A 15,933-nucleotide genomic window follows, 5' to 3' on the forward strand; every position below is an offset into this window, starting at 1 on the left:
ACCCCACTTTTTTTTTTTTTTTTAAATCCTCACCCGAGGATATTTTTCCATTGGTTTTTAGAGAAAGTGGGAGAGACAGAGAGAAGCATCGATGTGAGAGAAACACATCGACGGGTTGCCTCCTGCACGCGCCCGACCAGGGCCTGGGCCGGGGAGGAGCCTGCAACCGAGGTCTGTGCCCTTGACCGGAATCGAACCCGGGGCCCTTAGGTCCACAGGCCGACGCTCTATCCACTGAGCAAACCCGGCCGGGGCTCCTTCCTCTTTTTTTTATAAATATATTTGTATTGATCTCAGAGAGGAAGGGAGAGGGAGAGAGAGAAAGAACCACGGATCGGCTGCCTCCTGCATGTCCCCCAACTGGGGATCGAGTCCGCAACCCAGGCCCGTGCCCTTGACCGGGAATCGAACCGTGACCTCCTGGTTCCCAGGTGGACGCTCAACCCCTGAGCCACGCGGGCCGGGCAGTGGGTCCCGCTCTTACTCTGTGCCTCCCTAGACCCCAGTCTCCCGCCAGGAGGGGCCGGCTGAGCACCAGGGCCTGGGCCCTCCTGCCTCTGGTGACGTGGGCACAGCTCCCCGGCCTCCCCGGCCCCCGAAGGCATTCCATCCTCCGCTGCCTGGCACCGGGCTGACAGGGAAGGAGCAGGAGGGGAGCCTGCTCCCGGGGGCCCCACCCCCAAGGCTTCTGCCCAACCTGTCGGGCAGGTGTGCCTGGCTGGGAGCCAGTGGGGCCCGGCCGCCAACTCACTTACGGGAAGGAAGGATGTAAACAGAGGGCAAGGGGCAGGCGGAGGACAAAGGTGGCCGGGTCTTTGTGGGCACCTCGCTCAGCCCGAGCCTGCTCCCATCTCAGCCCAGCGGCCGGGCACCGGGGGCCGGGGGCCGGGGACCTGTCCCCCGGGCACAGCATGCCGCGCCTCGAGCTGCCCCCTGGCCCACCAGCGCTCCCCCTTTGCTTCTCCTGGGCTGCCCGGCCCCTCGGCCCCCTGCTCCCGCCAGATCTCTGCCCCCGGGGAGGCCCCGAGGCTCAGCCGATGACCAGGACACGGCCACAGGGCCCCAGGTGCTGAGGCCCTGGTCAGAGTGTGGCATGCGGCTGCCCGGAGGTGGGGGGGGCACTTTAGGGCTGGTTTTCCATGGCGAGGAGGAGTGGAGAGGAGGAGGGGAAGGAGGGCAGAAGGCCCGGGATGTCGGGGGGCCTCAGCCACGATCCCCTGGGAGTCTCCCCGCCTCTCGGGGTCAATGAACTGAAGATGCCTCTGAGGAATGGGCCCCGGGTGACGCAGGGAGCCCACGCACTCAGCAACGAGGCATCGGCTACCCCCACGCCCCGTGCCAGCTCCTCAGGGAGCAGAGACCCTGCCTGCCCACGCGGGCCTCCTGGTCGCGGGACAAGGGGCATTAAAAGAAATGCATCGAGCCCGGCCGGTGTGGCTCAGTGGTTGAGCGTCGACCTCTGAACCAGGAGGTCACGGTTTGATTCCTGGTCAGGGCACAGGCCCGGGGTGTGAGCTCCAATCCCCAGTGTGGGGCGTGCAGGAGGCAGCCGGTCCATGGTTCTCTCTCATCACTGATGTCTCTCTCTCTCTCTCTCCTCTCCCCCTTCCTCTCTGAAATCAATAAAAATATATTTAAAAGGAAAAGAATAAAGCGTAGTCTAGGGGTCCGCAGATGACGCAGAGGCACCAGGTGACTCACGAGGGGCGACCCTGCGTCTGGGAGAGACAAGCCCAGAACCGAGGGCCCCAGGAGAGGGGAGCCCTGTCCTGCAGCAGCAGGAGGACAGCGCCTGGAGGGGTGGGCGGGGCCGAGCGTAAGCTCCTCCCCCCAGACCCAGCAGGTGTCCTTCCCCAGGCTCCTGGGAGACTTTGGACTCTCCAGCCGGCTGTCCCCTCGGTGAACGCCTGGTGGGCAGGGGTGGCCGCGGCTGGCAGCACCTCCAGAGAGGAGGCCCTGGCCCCTGGCCAAGCCGCCTGGTGCCATTTTCTCCCGCTTGTCCGGCGGGGCAGGGCCCCAGCAAAGGCATCCAGAGCTGTCCACCCGCTGCTGACCCACATAGTCCGGGAGGCGATGACCGACTGAGCCAGATCTCCGGGAGCTGAGTCAGTCGGGGAGACCATACTCAGGGCAGGATCCGAGCACGGAGGGGACCCCTTATTATTATTTTTAAAAATGTTTGTATTGCTTTCAGAGCAGGAGAGAGAGAGAGACATCAATGATGAGAGAGAACCGTTGATTGGCTGCCTCCTGCATACGCTCAACCACTGAGTCACACACCCCCTTTTTTTTAATCCTCATCCCAGGATATGCCCATTGACCTGTATGAAAGGGTTGCAACCCCTTTGAGGGTCGACGACCCTTTCACAGGGGTCGCCTAAGACCATTGGAAAACACGTCTATAATTACATATTGTTTTTGGGATTCATCACTGTGCTTTAAAGATGTTCCATTTGTAACAATGAAAATACATCCTGCCTATCAGATATTGACATGACGATTCATCACAGTAGCAACATGACAGTTATGAAGCAGCCACGAAAATAACCTTATGGTTGGGGGTCCCCACAACATGAGGAGCGGCATTAGGAAGGTTGAGAACCGCTGCCTTAGAGAGAGAGGAAAGGAGAGGGAGGGAGGGGGAGGGGGAGGGAGCGAGAAAAACATGGATGCGAGAGAGAACGTGGATGGATCCACACCCTGGGCATGTGCCCTTGACTGGAATCGAACCCAGGACCCGTCTAATCCACAGCCCACCACTCTACCCACTGAGCCAAACCAGCGAGGACAGTCCCCCTGCTTTTTAAGGCTTTTCTTGGGAAAGGGTCCCCGGCGCACACCTGGGCTGAGGGCTTGGGCCGGCCTCACCCGCTCCAGACATGGTGTGTGGGGGGGTGGGGGGGTGGCGATCTCCCCACACTTGGATGTTGGAAAGTCAGTACCTGGCAGGGCCGTCACCCGCTCACATTTCAAACAATTCCCCTTCTGAGAGTCTAGTTCTTCGAACCCAGCCCTGGCCAGACACCAGGGGAAGGGACCAGGCGGTGAGGTCAGGGCGCTACGTCCCAGCATGCCTTGCACGCACCGGGGAGGACGAGGGTGGACAAAGGATGCGGGACTTTCCCTGGGTCCCGGAGGCCGGCAGGTGTGGAGCCCGGCAGGTGAGGCTGAGTCACGAGGGGCCCTGGGCGTGGCTTCTTGGATCGGCTCCAGAGTTGACACGAAGGTTCCAGTAACGGGTGCTGAGCTGGCCCGTCCCTGCACGTAGCAGGGAGCAGGGGGAGGGGGAGGGGAGGGCAGGGGAGGGGAGGGGAGGGGTGGGAAGAGAAGAGGAGAAGGGAGGAGGGGAGGGGACGGGAGGGGGGGTGGGAAGAGGAGAAGGAGGGAGGGGAGGGGAGGGGGAGGGAGGGGGGTGTGGGAAGAGGAGCAGGGGGAGGGGGAGGGGAGGGGAGGGGAGGGGACGGGAGGGGGGTGGGAAGAGGAGAAGGGGGGAGGGGAGGGCAGGGGGAGGGGGAGGGGAGGGCAGGGGAGGGGAGAGGACGGTACGGGAGGGGAGGGAAGAGAAGAGGAGAAGGGGGGAGGGGAGGGAAGAGAAGAGGAGAAGGGGGGAGGGGAGGGCAGGGGGAGGGGGAGGGGAGGGCAGGGGAGGGGAGAGGACGGGAGGGGGGTGGGAAGAGGAGAAGGGGGGAGGGGAGGGCAGGGGGAGGGGAGGGCAGGGGAGGGGAGAGGACGGGAGGGGGTGGGAAGAGGAGAAGGGGGGAGGGGAGGGCAGGGGAGGGCAGGGGAGGGGAGAGGACGGGAGGGGGGTGGGAAGAGGAGAAGGGGGGAGGGGAGGGCAGGGGAGGGCAGGGGAGGGGAGAGGACGGGAGGGGGGGTGGGAAGAGAAGAGGAGAAGGGGGAGGGGAGGGCAGAGGGAGGGGGAGGGCAGGGGAGGGCAGTGGAGGGGTGGGAAGAGAAGAGGAGAAGGGAGGAGGGGGGAGGGGGGTGCATAAGATGAGGAGGTGATACTCCTAACAGATGATTTTTAAAAAATATATCTTTACTGATTTCAGAGAGGAAGGGAGAGGGAGAGAGAGAAACATCAATGATGAGAAACATCGATCGGCCGCCTCCTGCACGCCCCACACTGGGGATGGAGCCACAACCTGGGCCTGTGCCCCGACCGGAATGGAACCGAGACCTCCTGGTTCACAGGCCAACGCTCACCACTGAGCCGCGCCGGCTGGGCCTAAGAGCTGGGCTTGTGAGGATCTCAGAAACTCGAAACCCACTCTTGTCTCCCACAGGCTCGAGGAGTCCCCGAGAACCAGACCTAATGGACCCAGCACCCCAGGCCCGTCCATCCGTCCGTCCGTCTGTCCGTGGGCACTTCTCCAATGCAGGGGGCCTGGTGGCCGGCGCCTCTCAGAGCAGAGCCGGGGGTGGGCTGAGGGAGGAGGGTTTCCAGCTCTGAACGTCTGAGCTGCTCCCCAACCTCCCTAACGCCTCAGCCTCCCGTGGCCCCAGGGGTCGTCCTGCCTTGCAGACCTGCTGGGGGCTCTATGCAGTGCCTCATCTCATTGCAGCCCTGCACGGGGCAGGGAGCCGGGGGCAGGGGGCAGGAAGCCGGCGGGGGCACAGGGCAGGGAGCCGGGGGCAGGGGGCAGGAAGCCGGGGGGCACGGGGCAGGGAGCGGACACACAGCACACACTCACAGGGAGATAATGAACAAATGCCTGACTCGCCTGGCACACTGCTTGCCATCTAGTAGGTGTTTAATGAGGGGGCCTGCTGCCCAGCCGGGTAGCTCACGGCCGAGCGTCGAACTAGGAACCAAGAAGTGGACGGTTCAATTCCCGGTCAGGGCACAAGACCGGGTTGGGCTGTGGGCTCGATCCCCTGTGGGGGGCGTGCAGGAGGCAGCTGATCGAGGATGTTTCTCTCTCATTGATGTTTCTCTCTAGCCCTCTCCCTTCCTCTCTCTCTAAAATATATTTTAAGAAAATAAATAAGGGGGAGGGGCTGCTGTGTGACTTTGAGCAAGTCCCCTTCCTTCTCTGAGCCTCTGTTTGCTCATCTGTAAAATGGGCCCATGGACCTGGATCTGGGAGTCCGAGCTGCCGATCCTGGTTAGATGTGAAGGGACTAGTTTAGGGTCTGTCCCTCCTGCAGAGAGACTGGTTAAGGGAAGAAATACAGGAAGTGCTGCTGCAGGGCGAGTAGGTTCTGCCAGGCCGAGCGGTACCCCGATGGGACCAGGCTGCTGGCCAGCGGGGGCCTCCGGTAAGTGGTAAGGGCGGTGGCCCCTCGCAGGCCGCCCAGGGGAAGGGGCTGGCCACGGTCCAGACATACAAGACCCCCCACATCCTCTGATTTCTTAAGAGAAGCCACAGGCCCGAGTTATTCTCTGGGTCAGCTCCTGATTTTAAAACCCTGGCAACTTACTCCTCAGGTGCCTCAGTGCCCGGGAGGCCAGGCCAGGCCAGGCTTGGGGGGAAGGTCAGCTGGGTTCCACGGAGGAGCTGAGCAGGTTACTAAATGGCCAGGCCAGCAAGCCTGGGGGGCTGTGCGTGTGTGACTGTGTGAGTGCACGTGTGTGTGACCGATGTGTGAGAGTTTGCACGCGTGTACACACATATGCGTGTGACTGCCTGACGGTGAATGTGGCTGGTGTGTGCACATGTAACTGTAATGCGTGAGTGCATGCATGTGTGACTATGCATGTGCATGCGTGAGTGTGAGCACAGGGGAGGTGGCGGGGCACAGGGAGCCACCGGCTGTTTAACAAATATTTGTCGGGCACCTGCTCTGAGGAGCGGAGATGAGTGAGCCCGTCCTCGTCCTCGCCCAGGGCAGGGGCGCTGTCGACGGGGAGGGAGAAGGGCGTACACACGCCACCGGAACGGAGGGCAGATCGAAACAAACACTCAAAACACAGGCACGGGCCCACCTGGCCCAGGAGAGCCGGAAAGGCCAGTTTCCCCTGAGTTGGGTGGAGGGCTGGGGAGAATCCGGGAATATTCCGGGGCCCCAGGGCGGGCACACCCAGCGGCGGGAGGGGTGACCTCCCTGTGACCTGCCTGGCAGCACCAGATCTCCCAGGAGCAGATAAGAGCTGACCAGCTGCTCCAGGCAGGACCGAAACACCCGGCCACACCCAGGGAGAGGCTGCCAGGGGAGAGGGGCCGGCTCCGGGTGCGAGTCGTGGGGAGCCTGCAGGGGCTCCTGAGCCGGGGACGGACGGGAGTGAGGGTGCTGCCACCCAGCAGAGGGGCAGAGCAACGCTGGACAGAGGCCTCTGAAGAGACATGTCTCGCCCCGGCCGGTGTGGCTCAGTGGATAGCGCACTGGCCTGCAGCCTGAAGGGTCCCGGGTTCTATTCAGGTCGAGGGCATGTACCTGGGTTGCAGGCTCCTCCCCGACCTGGGCCCCGACGCCTGGGCCCTGGTCGGGGCGTGTGCAGGAGGCAACCCATCGATGTGTTTCTCTCACATCGATTCTCTCCGTCTCTCCCTCTCTCTCCCACGCTCCCCAAAAACCAGTGGAAAAATATCCTCGGGTGAGGATTGTAAAGAAGAAACATGTCCCTCTGGGGGAGCTGGGGACCCTCCCCAGGTGCCCTCCCGGGGCCACAGTGGGGGCGCTGCACCTGGCTCCCCCCTGCAGGCAGGATCCCGGGCTCTGGCCCCCTCTTCACGGGCCAGCGACCTTGGGCCGCCCCGTCTCCTCCGAGGGCTGTGGCGATAAACGGCGAGGAAAGCACCTCGTAAACCGAACCAGGACGAAGGTCGCGTGGAGCTGGGCGGGGCCTCCCTCCGCCGGGACATGGCGCTGGGCCCGCTTCCCGCGCACCGTCTGCCCGAGAGCAGAGGCTGGAGGCGGGCGGGCGGCTGTGCCCTGCGTCCCCAGGCACAGCCTCCTGTCGGGGCAACAAGGGGGACCCCGAGGTCACGTGGGTGCAGAAATGAGCTCGGTGCCAGCACCTGGGGCGTTGCATGGGACGAGGTGCCGTTAGGGTACGTTGCGGAGGAGTCCCCCCCACTCCCCGCCCCCCGCGTGTGGCCTGGCCAGCCCAGGAGCCAGGTGTGTCTAGGCCAGGGGTCGGCAAACGCATTAGTCCACAGAGCCAAATACCAACAGCGCAACGATTGACATTTCTTTCGAGAGCCACGTTTTCTAAACTGAAACTATACAGGTAGGTACATTGTTACTCACTGAATTAGGGTCCTCCTAAGGCTTAGGAAGAGCCACGCTCAAGGGGCCAGAGAGCCGCCTGTGGCTCGCGAGCCGCCGTTTGCCGACCACGGGCCTAGGTGAAGCCTCTGGAGTCAGTTGGACACGTCAGAGGCACCACACGCCTCTGGTGGCTGCAGGAGGTTCTGGGGTGCCCCACACCCCCCTTCTGTCCAGCCCCTCGCCCCCGCTTCCCCACTATCCTGCCTGTCTATTTCCATAGAGCAAGCCCCCCCCCACTCACACACACTCACACACACACACACACACACTCCAACACACACACACCCTCCCATGCACTCACACACCTTCCCCTGAGCCCTGCCTGCCTCCCCCACATCCCGCCGGCGAATCCTCCGCTATTTCCCAACAGCCTCGCAGACTCCGAAAGGGGCCGAGGACGGGCTCCCAGGGATCTCCTCCTCCAACTACAGGGACCTTCCCGGAGGAAGAAGCTACGTGCAGGGGACGGACCCGCACGCAGCCCGGAGGCGAGCACGAGGTCGGAGGGCCGAGCCCCGCGGCCGTCCCCTGGGGCGCAGCATGGCCAGGGCCCTGGCGCTCTGAGCCTCACCGTCCGCATCTGTGAAATGGGCCCGGCGCCTGGAACACCCGAAGATTCCGAACGGCCGTCCCTCCCGTCCCTTCTCAAGTCTCGTCTCCGCAAGATCGTCGCCGAGTCCACGTCCGATGACAAGCCGGAGGCCCCGCGGACACGCCACGCGCAGCCAGTGGGGCTGGAACTCGGACGTGCCTCTTCCACAAGGCCCGGCACGCACACCTCGGCTCCAACAGCGTCGGCTGAACCGCACCTCCCAGCAGCCCGAGGGGGCCCAGCTCACGCAGCACCGTGTCCCGGCAGCACCGGGCCCAGCTCCGCCTGCAGAGCTCACGTCCCTACAGCCTCTTCCACCTGAACAGGGTCCTCTTCCCTTTCCTCCCGGCCCCCAGCCGGCTCTGGGACACCCGCCCCCCCACCCTACCCGCCTGCCTCTGCCTCCTGCTCTGGCCTGCAGGCCCCGTCCCCTCCACCCCCCATGACCTTAACGTCTGCCCGTGTCCTGATCCACATGTCCCTGCACAGGGAGCTGAGACAGCGGTTACAAAAAGCCCAGAGGGCACTTTATTGGGGGGGGTGTCTCTGTGCCCCACTCAGGCGCCAGGAGACGACCATCCTGAGCGTCCGCCCCCGCCCCCCGCTGGCCCAGCCCGGGGCGACAGCGGGGGGACATCTTAGAAAAAATAGATCTGTATGTACACCTGGTGCATCTGCAGCACATAAATTAGGGAGTGCTCTGACCCCCGCCCGCGGAGCCCACGCACTGGGAGGGAGGCGGGCCGGGCCGAGTCCAGGGAGCGCAGACCCCGTTTCCTGGCCCACGGCGCCCTGGGCCGCCCCGCCTCCCGGCCTCCGTCTGTCCGGGCGCCCGGCAGGAGGCAGGCGGTGTCTGCAGCCTGGTCCGGTCGGGCATCAGGAGGCCCCGTAGGGGCCACTCGTGCAACATGGTCACCGGACAAGTCACTTCAAAAACCCAGAGTCTGTAATTCCACGAGGCGAGGAGGCCCCGAGCCTCAGCTTCCTCCGGAGAACAGCAGTCCTCCCCATCGATCCATCGACCCATCGACCCAAGGTCCATCGATCGGGGCCACGGCCTCAAGTCCACGCATCTCACGCGGGTCCACCCGGCCCCTCAGTTCGGACTCCCGGCCGCCTCCTCCTCCTTCCAGCCGCTGGAGTTCTTGCCGAACTTGTAGACGAGCCGCCGGCCGTCCACGCGCTCCAGGATCTCCCGTTTGTAGTAGTACCTGGGCGGACGCGGGGGTCGGGGGGTGCGGTCAGAGGGGCCCGGGCAGGGCACGCCCCCAGAACCCAGCCCCCTCTGGCTTCCAGCCCCACCAACCTGAGCTTAGAATTGCGTCCCGGGGCCGTCCGGCCTGTTTCTTTAAATCTACGGCTGTGCCTGGGGCTTGTCCTGAACCCCCACACTTCAGGCCCAGAGACAAGCAACCCGGTTGCCGCCACAGGGCACCGGTGGGGGGTGGGGCATGTGGATAAATGACCACTGAGGCCCAGCTGTGGTGGCTCAGTGGTTGAGCCTCGATCCACGAACCAGGAGGTCAGGGTTCGATTCCCGGTCAGGGCACAGGCCAGGGTTGCGGGCTCCATCCCCAGTGCGGGGTGTGCGGGAGGCAGCCGGTCCATGATTCTCTCTCATCATTGACGTTTCTATCTCTCCCTCTCCCTTCCTCTCTGAGATCCATAAATATATATTTAAAAAAAATAACCAACGACATCGAGTGCCTTTCCTGGGACACGCGTGTTGGAAGCCGCACAGCGATGTTGGGGGACAGTCTCCGGGCCTCGTCTACCCCTCAAGGTCGGTGGAAGGCTGTGGCCCCCGCCCCACGGGACTCCGGCCCCGGCCCGGCCCCGGCGGCTGCGCTGGGAGCCTCGGCCGCCCTCACCTCATGGCTCGGCTCAGCTTCTCGTAGGTCATGCTGCTGTTCTTCTTCTTCTGGCCCCAGAGCTGGGCCACGGCCTCCGAGCGCAGGAACTTGAAGACGCCCTCCTGCCGGTTCTCCCACCTCATCAGTCCCTCGTTCCGCTCCGGGTGCAGGAGGAGGTCCCGGATGAACTCCCACAGGTGGGTGCCTCGGGGGGCTGCGGGGCCCAGGGGTCCGTCAGCGGCAGCCGGGGGACCCCGCCCCGCCGGCCGGACCCGCGACCCGCACGGCCCCCACCCCCACCCAGCGCCGGGAGCCCAGGAGGGCTGGCTCCCGGCACCGACACGTGTCCCACCCACAGCTGGTGACTTTCGGCCACGAAGGGGCCCCCAGAGCTGGTCCCGCTCCGGGGGGGCCAGGAGACAACTTCCTGGGAACAATGACCCCCCAGATGGGAATAACCCAGCCGGCCCCGTGCAGGGAGTCAGGAGCACCTGGTGCAGAGGCACCGGAAGAGGCCGGGCCTGTCTCCGCCAGCCTGTTTCCCCTCCGCTCCAGGACACAAGGCTGGGCTCTGCCACTGGTGGTGAGCGACAGCCCTGTGCCCGCACCCCATCCTGCACCCCGTCCTGCACCTCGTCCTGCGCCCTGTCCTGCCCCCCCGTCCCGCCCCCCGTCCCGCTCCCGGCTCAGCGCAGGCCCCCTCACCGTGCTTGCTCTTCCGGCCCTCCACGCCGTCCCGGGCCTCGCGGCTCAGCTTCCGGGGCCGGCCCCGCTTCCGCTTCCCGTGCTTGGGGTCCCCCTTCTTGGAGTCAGGGAAGCCGGCTGTGGGCAGGAGGGAGTCGGGAGGGAGGTCAGGTGGGGGCTCGGGCGTGAGGGGGCTGGGGGCGGGCAGGCCCCTGCGGGCAGCCTCCACTCACCCCCGGAGAAGAGCTTGCCGTCCCTGGGGTCCAGGTCCACGTCACTTGCCCCTGAGTCAGAGGAGTGGGAGCACCCGGAGGCGCCCATCCCTGGGGAGGAGGGGGGGGGTCCGAGTGAGTCCCTCACCTCACTCTGCGGACACGGACAGGCTGCCCGGCACCCGACCCGGCCTCTGGCAGAGCTGGGAGCCGAGGGCGGGGACACGGGGGGGGGGGGGGAGGGGGGAAGGCTGCAGCCAGGGGAGCCCTCACCTGCGGTGGAGCCGGTGGAGCCGTCCAAGCTGCCGGGGGACGGGGTCCCCGCGCCATAGCTGCCCGGGTGGTAGGGGCTGGGCTGCAGGCCGTCCTCCGGCGGCATCTCCGGGCCAAAGGGGCTGCCCTGGTCTGGGAGGAGGCGAGAGTTCAGACCAGGCCCGGAGCAATGGGCGGGGCAGACGGGGCCGCCCAGACGGGTGACCAGTGACCTGCTGACCGTTCCAGCAGGCAGACAGGTGTGTGTGGGGAAGGGCAGAGAGGTGGGGGGGGGTGCGCACCAAAGGGGCCGGGGTCCCCCAGCGTGTCCTGAAACGAGGTGCTGTCCTGCTCCAGGAGGTCGATGATCCAGCTGAGCTCGTCCGGGAAGCTGGACGCTGTGGGGAGAGGCGGGTCAGAGCACGGCTGCCCCCTCCCCTCCCCTCCTCCTGCCCCCTCCCTCTCCCCGGGGGCTCCACTGGGGCCCCCAGTCCTTCCCAGTCACGTGGATCCCAGACCTCATCCGGGACCCAGGACTCAGGGATCCCCCACCCGCCCCCCGGCCCAGCCTCCCTGACCGAGAGCAGCCCCCCGCCCCGCACTCACTGAGGCTCCACAGCTGGGCGTAGAGCTGGTCCCCCAGGGGCCCGAAGACGGCCCGCAGCTCCTCGGGCCGGCAGCTGCAGAGCGCGGCCCCGTCCATGTCGCAGCGCGAGAAGTCGATGGTGCTGGCGTCAAACTTGTTCTTCTCCACCTGGTAGCTGATCCAGTCCAGCACCTGGGCCTTCGACCAGAACTGGGGCTGCTCCCGCGACCAGCTGGCCTTTTCTGGGGGGGGCACCGCAAGTGAGGTCAGCCACCACCGCGGACCCCCCCAACAGGACAGGACGGGTTCGCGCCCTCCACCACCCGGGCACCTCCACCTCCAGCGAGTCCCCCCCACCATGTGCCCCCCCCCCCCCCCCGCCGCGACCGCGACAGGTTCGTGCCCTCGCCTGGGATCCGCCACCTCCAGCGAGTCCCTGGTGGGAGGCGCTCCTCCTACCTGACCCCCAAGCCACCTGACTTCAGAGGGACCCCCTCCACGGTCACACCCCTCCCTGGGGACCCACCTGGGCCCTCGGGCGGCATCTGGGGGTTGCTCAGGGACAGCACGAGGTCATCGGCCCCGAGGGCGGCAGCCGGGGGCACCGGGGCCAGGGCGGGGTCCTCCGGGCTGTACATGGCGCTGAAGTAGTTGCTGAAAACGTTGCTGATCTCACAGGCTGCGGCCATGGGGCTCCTGGGGGAAGAGGGGGCAAGTGAAGGGCGGGGCCGCCCCTCGTCCTGCAGCCACTGGGGTCCCGGGAAGCCTGGGGGACGGGAAGCCATGGAGGCCCCCATTTCCCAGGACACCCCGTCTTTACGTCGGGCCCCATGATCTAAGAAGGTGCTGGGGGCCCCCGGCCCCCGGCTGGGCTCCCGCCTCGGTCGCCTGGACCCTTGAGTGAGGCTGACAAAGCCGTAGGTACCCGGGCCCCCTCGGCTCGCGGACCCTCAGGACACCCCGCTCCCCCGACGCCCTGCACACCTGCTGGGGACCCCAGAGCCAGAACCCACCATTTCCTGGCCCAGGCTGGAAGGTGGGGGCCTACCTACCACTGGGGCGGTGCGGGCGGGTGCGGCAGGATGGCGGGCGGGCGGGCGCGATGGCGGGACCGGGACCGCGGGCGCCCGCAGCGCAGGAGGCAAAAGCTGAGCAGGTAGTGCGTCCGCCGCGCCCGCCCGCCGCCTAAATAGGCCTGGGAGCCCCGCCCCGCCGGCCTGGCGAGCGGGGCCACCTGAGCTGGCGGCTCATTGGACGGAGGGGATTTCCTGGCCTTTCCACGGGGCTCCCGGCCTCTAGTGATTTGCATATTTCGTGCCACTTGGCCCGGGTCCGACCCGGGGTGCTGGGAAGTCAGGCCAGCTGGTTTAATGATTGTCAGACGGTTGTCCCGCACCCTCTGGGGCTGGGCACCAGGCACCGGCCGGGGCGGGTGGCGGCGGGAGGGTCGCCGAGGGGGGTAGCTGTGCTTCCCACCAGCCTCCCTCAGGCTCCGAGATTCCTCCAGGGGGTGGATGGGGGGGCAGGGCCCTGGGGACTCGAACCCCTGGGGGACATGGGTCCCAAAGGCACCCCCAGCGTCTGGAGATCTGGGGGGGGGGCCACGTGGGGAGAGAGGACCCTGAGGTTCCGGCGCCCAGGGTTCAGGCTGGAAGGCGCTCCAGGCAACGTTCGCGGGGGACGGGCGCTGCCTCGCTCCCTGCGGCGTAGCTCCCGGCCGAGCCCCCAGCGTCCGTCCCAGCCCAGCCCCAGGGCCTGTCTGCTGACACCCTTTTTCTCTGCTGGCCGGGACCCCGTCCAGGTATCGGGGCGGCAGCAGCCACGCCTGGACAGGGCCAGCTGCGCATAGCCCGTCCCCAGCCCTCCCCCCGGGACAGGGGTCGGTGCAGGAGCCCACGGGTTATGTCTAGTCGTCCACCGGTCGACCGGCTCTTCGCGGCTCACCTGCCGCTCGCCAGCACCTCTGCTGCCCCCTCCTGGTCAGAGCCCGGATACCGGTGTCCGTCATTCCAGCCGGAAAAGGGGATGTTTTGTGTTTACCTTAATGTAGTCTCTGTTCAGCGTCCCTTATCCCCACTTTGTGTTTTGGGTTTTTTTAAATGTATTTTTACTGATTTCAGAGCGGGGCGAGAGGGGGAGAGGGAGAGGGAGAGAAACACCAATGGTGAGAGAGAATCATGGACCGCTGCCTCCTGCACGTCACACACTGGGGATCGAGCCCACAACCCGGGCCTGTGCCCGGAGCGGGAATCGAACCTGGGACCTCCTGGTTCACGGCTCAACCACTGAGCCAGGTGCTTATCCCCACTTTGTAGAGGAGACATTGCAGCTCAGAGCCCAGGCCACACGGAGCTGGGTAAGTGGTGGGGCTGAGAGTTAAGGCCACTGATGGGGCTCCTGCCAGGCACGTGTCTCCCAGCTCCAGACCCCCCCCCCCCTTCCCGGCAGCTCTGTGGCTTCCTCGTGCCTGTGGTTCTCTCTAGGGACTCAGCCCCAGACACAGGGCCCTGCCCTGGCTGTTTTGCTCAGTGGTTAGTGTCAGTCCATCGACCCAGAATCACAGGTTCGATTCCAGGTCAAGGGCATGGACATCAGTCACAGGCTCGAGCCCCAGCCCCCATAGGGGTGTGTTTGTGAGGCAACCAATGGACATGTCTCTCTCATGTCGATGTTTCTCTCTCTCTCCCTCCCACCACTCCCTCTAAAAAAATTAATGGAAAACATATCCTCGGGTGAGGATTTAAAAACACACACACAACACAGGGCCCGTGTCCTACAGACCCACCCCGTTGAGACCCTGGGCGGGGGGGAGCAGGGAGAGGTGGGATGGAGCAGGAGGTGTGTTTTCTGGTTTCTCCCCAACTGTGTGATTCTGCGCCTCAGTTTCCCCATCTCTAAAAGCAAGGTTCAGCCCGGCCGGCAGGGCTCAGGGGTTGAGCATGGACCTCTGAACCAGGAGGTCAGGGTTCGATTCCCGGCCAGGGCACAGGCCCGGGTTGCAGCTCGATCCCCAGTGTGGGGCGTGCAGGAGGCGGCCGGTCCACGAGTCTCTCTCCTCATTGATGTTCCCATCTCTCTCTCCCTTCCTCTCTGAAATCAATAAAAATATATTTTTTTTAAAAATAAGAATAAAAGCAAGGTGGTTCGGACTTAACCCCTGAGGTCTCTTCCAGCATCTGGCTCTCGATGCAGCCGTGACGCGGGCCGGCTATCACCCTCTCCAGCTCCTGTCACTGCCCAGCCCAGGTGGCCCGGGGCCGAGTCCGCTGGCGGGTGAAGGGTGCAGCGCTTACTCAAAGGGGAGGTGCCCCCGCCCCCGGCTGCCTCTCGAGCTCCACAGCCCAGGGAACCGGCTTCCCGCCCACCTTGTGTTTGAAGCTGCCGGTGGCCAGGGCAGGGGGCTCAGTTCCGGGCCTCCCCATGGGGCCAGGCCTGGATTTCCCCAGCGCCTGGGGGGGCCTCCCCCACGGAGCAGAGCCCCAGGCGGGCTCACCCTCCGTCACCCAGGAATGTGGCAGAACCAGCTCCCGGCCCAGGACTGCGCCCTCGGCCTCACGGGAGGACACCTGGGGACGCAGGCTCCGGGGACACCAGCTCCCAGGCCTTCGAGGGCTGCAAGGAGAAATGGGGCCCCTCACCTCCAAGAACTTCTTTATTTTTTAAATATATTTTTGTTGATGTCAGAGAGGGAGAGAGAGAGGACCATCCATGATGAGAGGGCATCACGGATCGGCTGCCTCCTGCACACCCCACACTGGGGATCGAGCCCACAACCTGGGCCTGGGCCCCGACCGGGAATTGAGCCGTGATCTCCTGGTTCGTAGGTCGATGCCCAACCGCTGAGCCACGCCAGCCGGGCCCAGTATTTATGCCTTTGAGACAGCGATGCTGTGAAGATTGTGGAAAGGCTCAGGACGGTGCCTCAGAGGGAGGGAGGGTCCGGTGGGGAGAAGCTTCCAGAACAGAGGTCAGAGGGGCTGTGGGATGGGGGCGGGGCCTCCTGATGAGAGGAAAGAGCCACCTCAGGGCAGCCCTGAGTCAGGTGCGGAGCCTCAGGGCAGCCCTGGAACCGTCCGCCTGCAGCCCTGAGACCAGTCTCCTATGAGGACGGCCTGGCGCGGACGCACCCACCGTCAGGCCTGTCACATGGTCCTACTACGCTCGCTTTTGTGAGGGAGAACAATCTCTTTCCCGCGCTGGTTCCTCCCAAGCCCAGGGCAGGACGGGGAGAGGCCCGAGCTGATAACCTCAGTCAAGGACAGAGCCAGGGCCGGGGCCGAACAGGCTCGGGCGCAGGGGTGCCCTGCATGTAAGAAAAGCAACTTAAAAATGTATTTACCCCTGGCTGCTGTGGCTCAGTGGATAGAGTGTCAGCCTGAGGACCAAAGGGTCCCGGGTTCGAGTCCGGTCAAGGGCACGTGTACCTCGGCTGCAGGCTCCTCCCCAGCCTGGTCAGGGGTGTGCAGGAGGCAACCAATCGATGTGTTTCTCTCACATCGATGTTTCTGGCTTTCCCTCTCTCTTCCACTCTAAATAAAC

General features: G+C 65.1%; 1 protein-coding gene across 1 annotated transcript; it reads right to left on the minus strand.

Annotated features, from left to right (window-relative positions):
* Positions 1-8,344: 8,344 nt before the first annotated feature.
* ELF3 (E74 like ETS transcription factor 3) lies at positions 8,345-12,539 on the minus strand. Its single transcript, XM_059677310.1, has 9 exons — positions 12,447-12,539; positions 11,921-12,090; positions 11,415-11,636; positions 11,111-11,206; positions 10,830-10,961; positions 10,578-10,667; positions 10,366-10,482; positions 9,679-9,874; positions 8,345-9,018 (listed from the first exon to the last, which is right to left on the minus strand). Exons 2-9 carry the CDS (start codon positions 12,081-12,083, stop codon positions 8,904-8,906), a joined length of 1,131 nt encoding a protein of 376 aa, XP_059533293.1. The 5' UTR covers positions 12,084-12,090; positions 12,447-12,539; the 3' UTR covers positions 8,345-8,903.
* Positions 12,540-15,933: the final 3,394 nt, after the last annotated feature.

The sequence above is a fragment of the Myotis daubentonii genome, chromosome 20 (genome assembly GCF_963259705.1).
Source record: "Myotis daubentonii chromosome 20, mMyoDau2.1, whole genome shotgun sequence".
NCBI lineage: Eukaryota > Metazoa > Chordata > Mammalia > Chiroptera > Vespertilionidae > Myotis > Myotis daubentonii.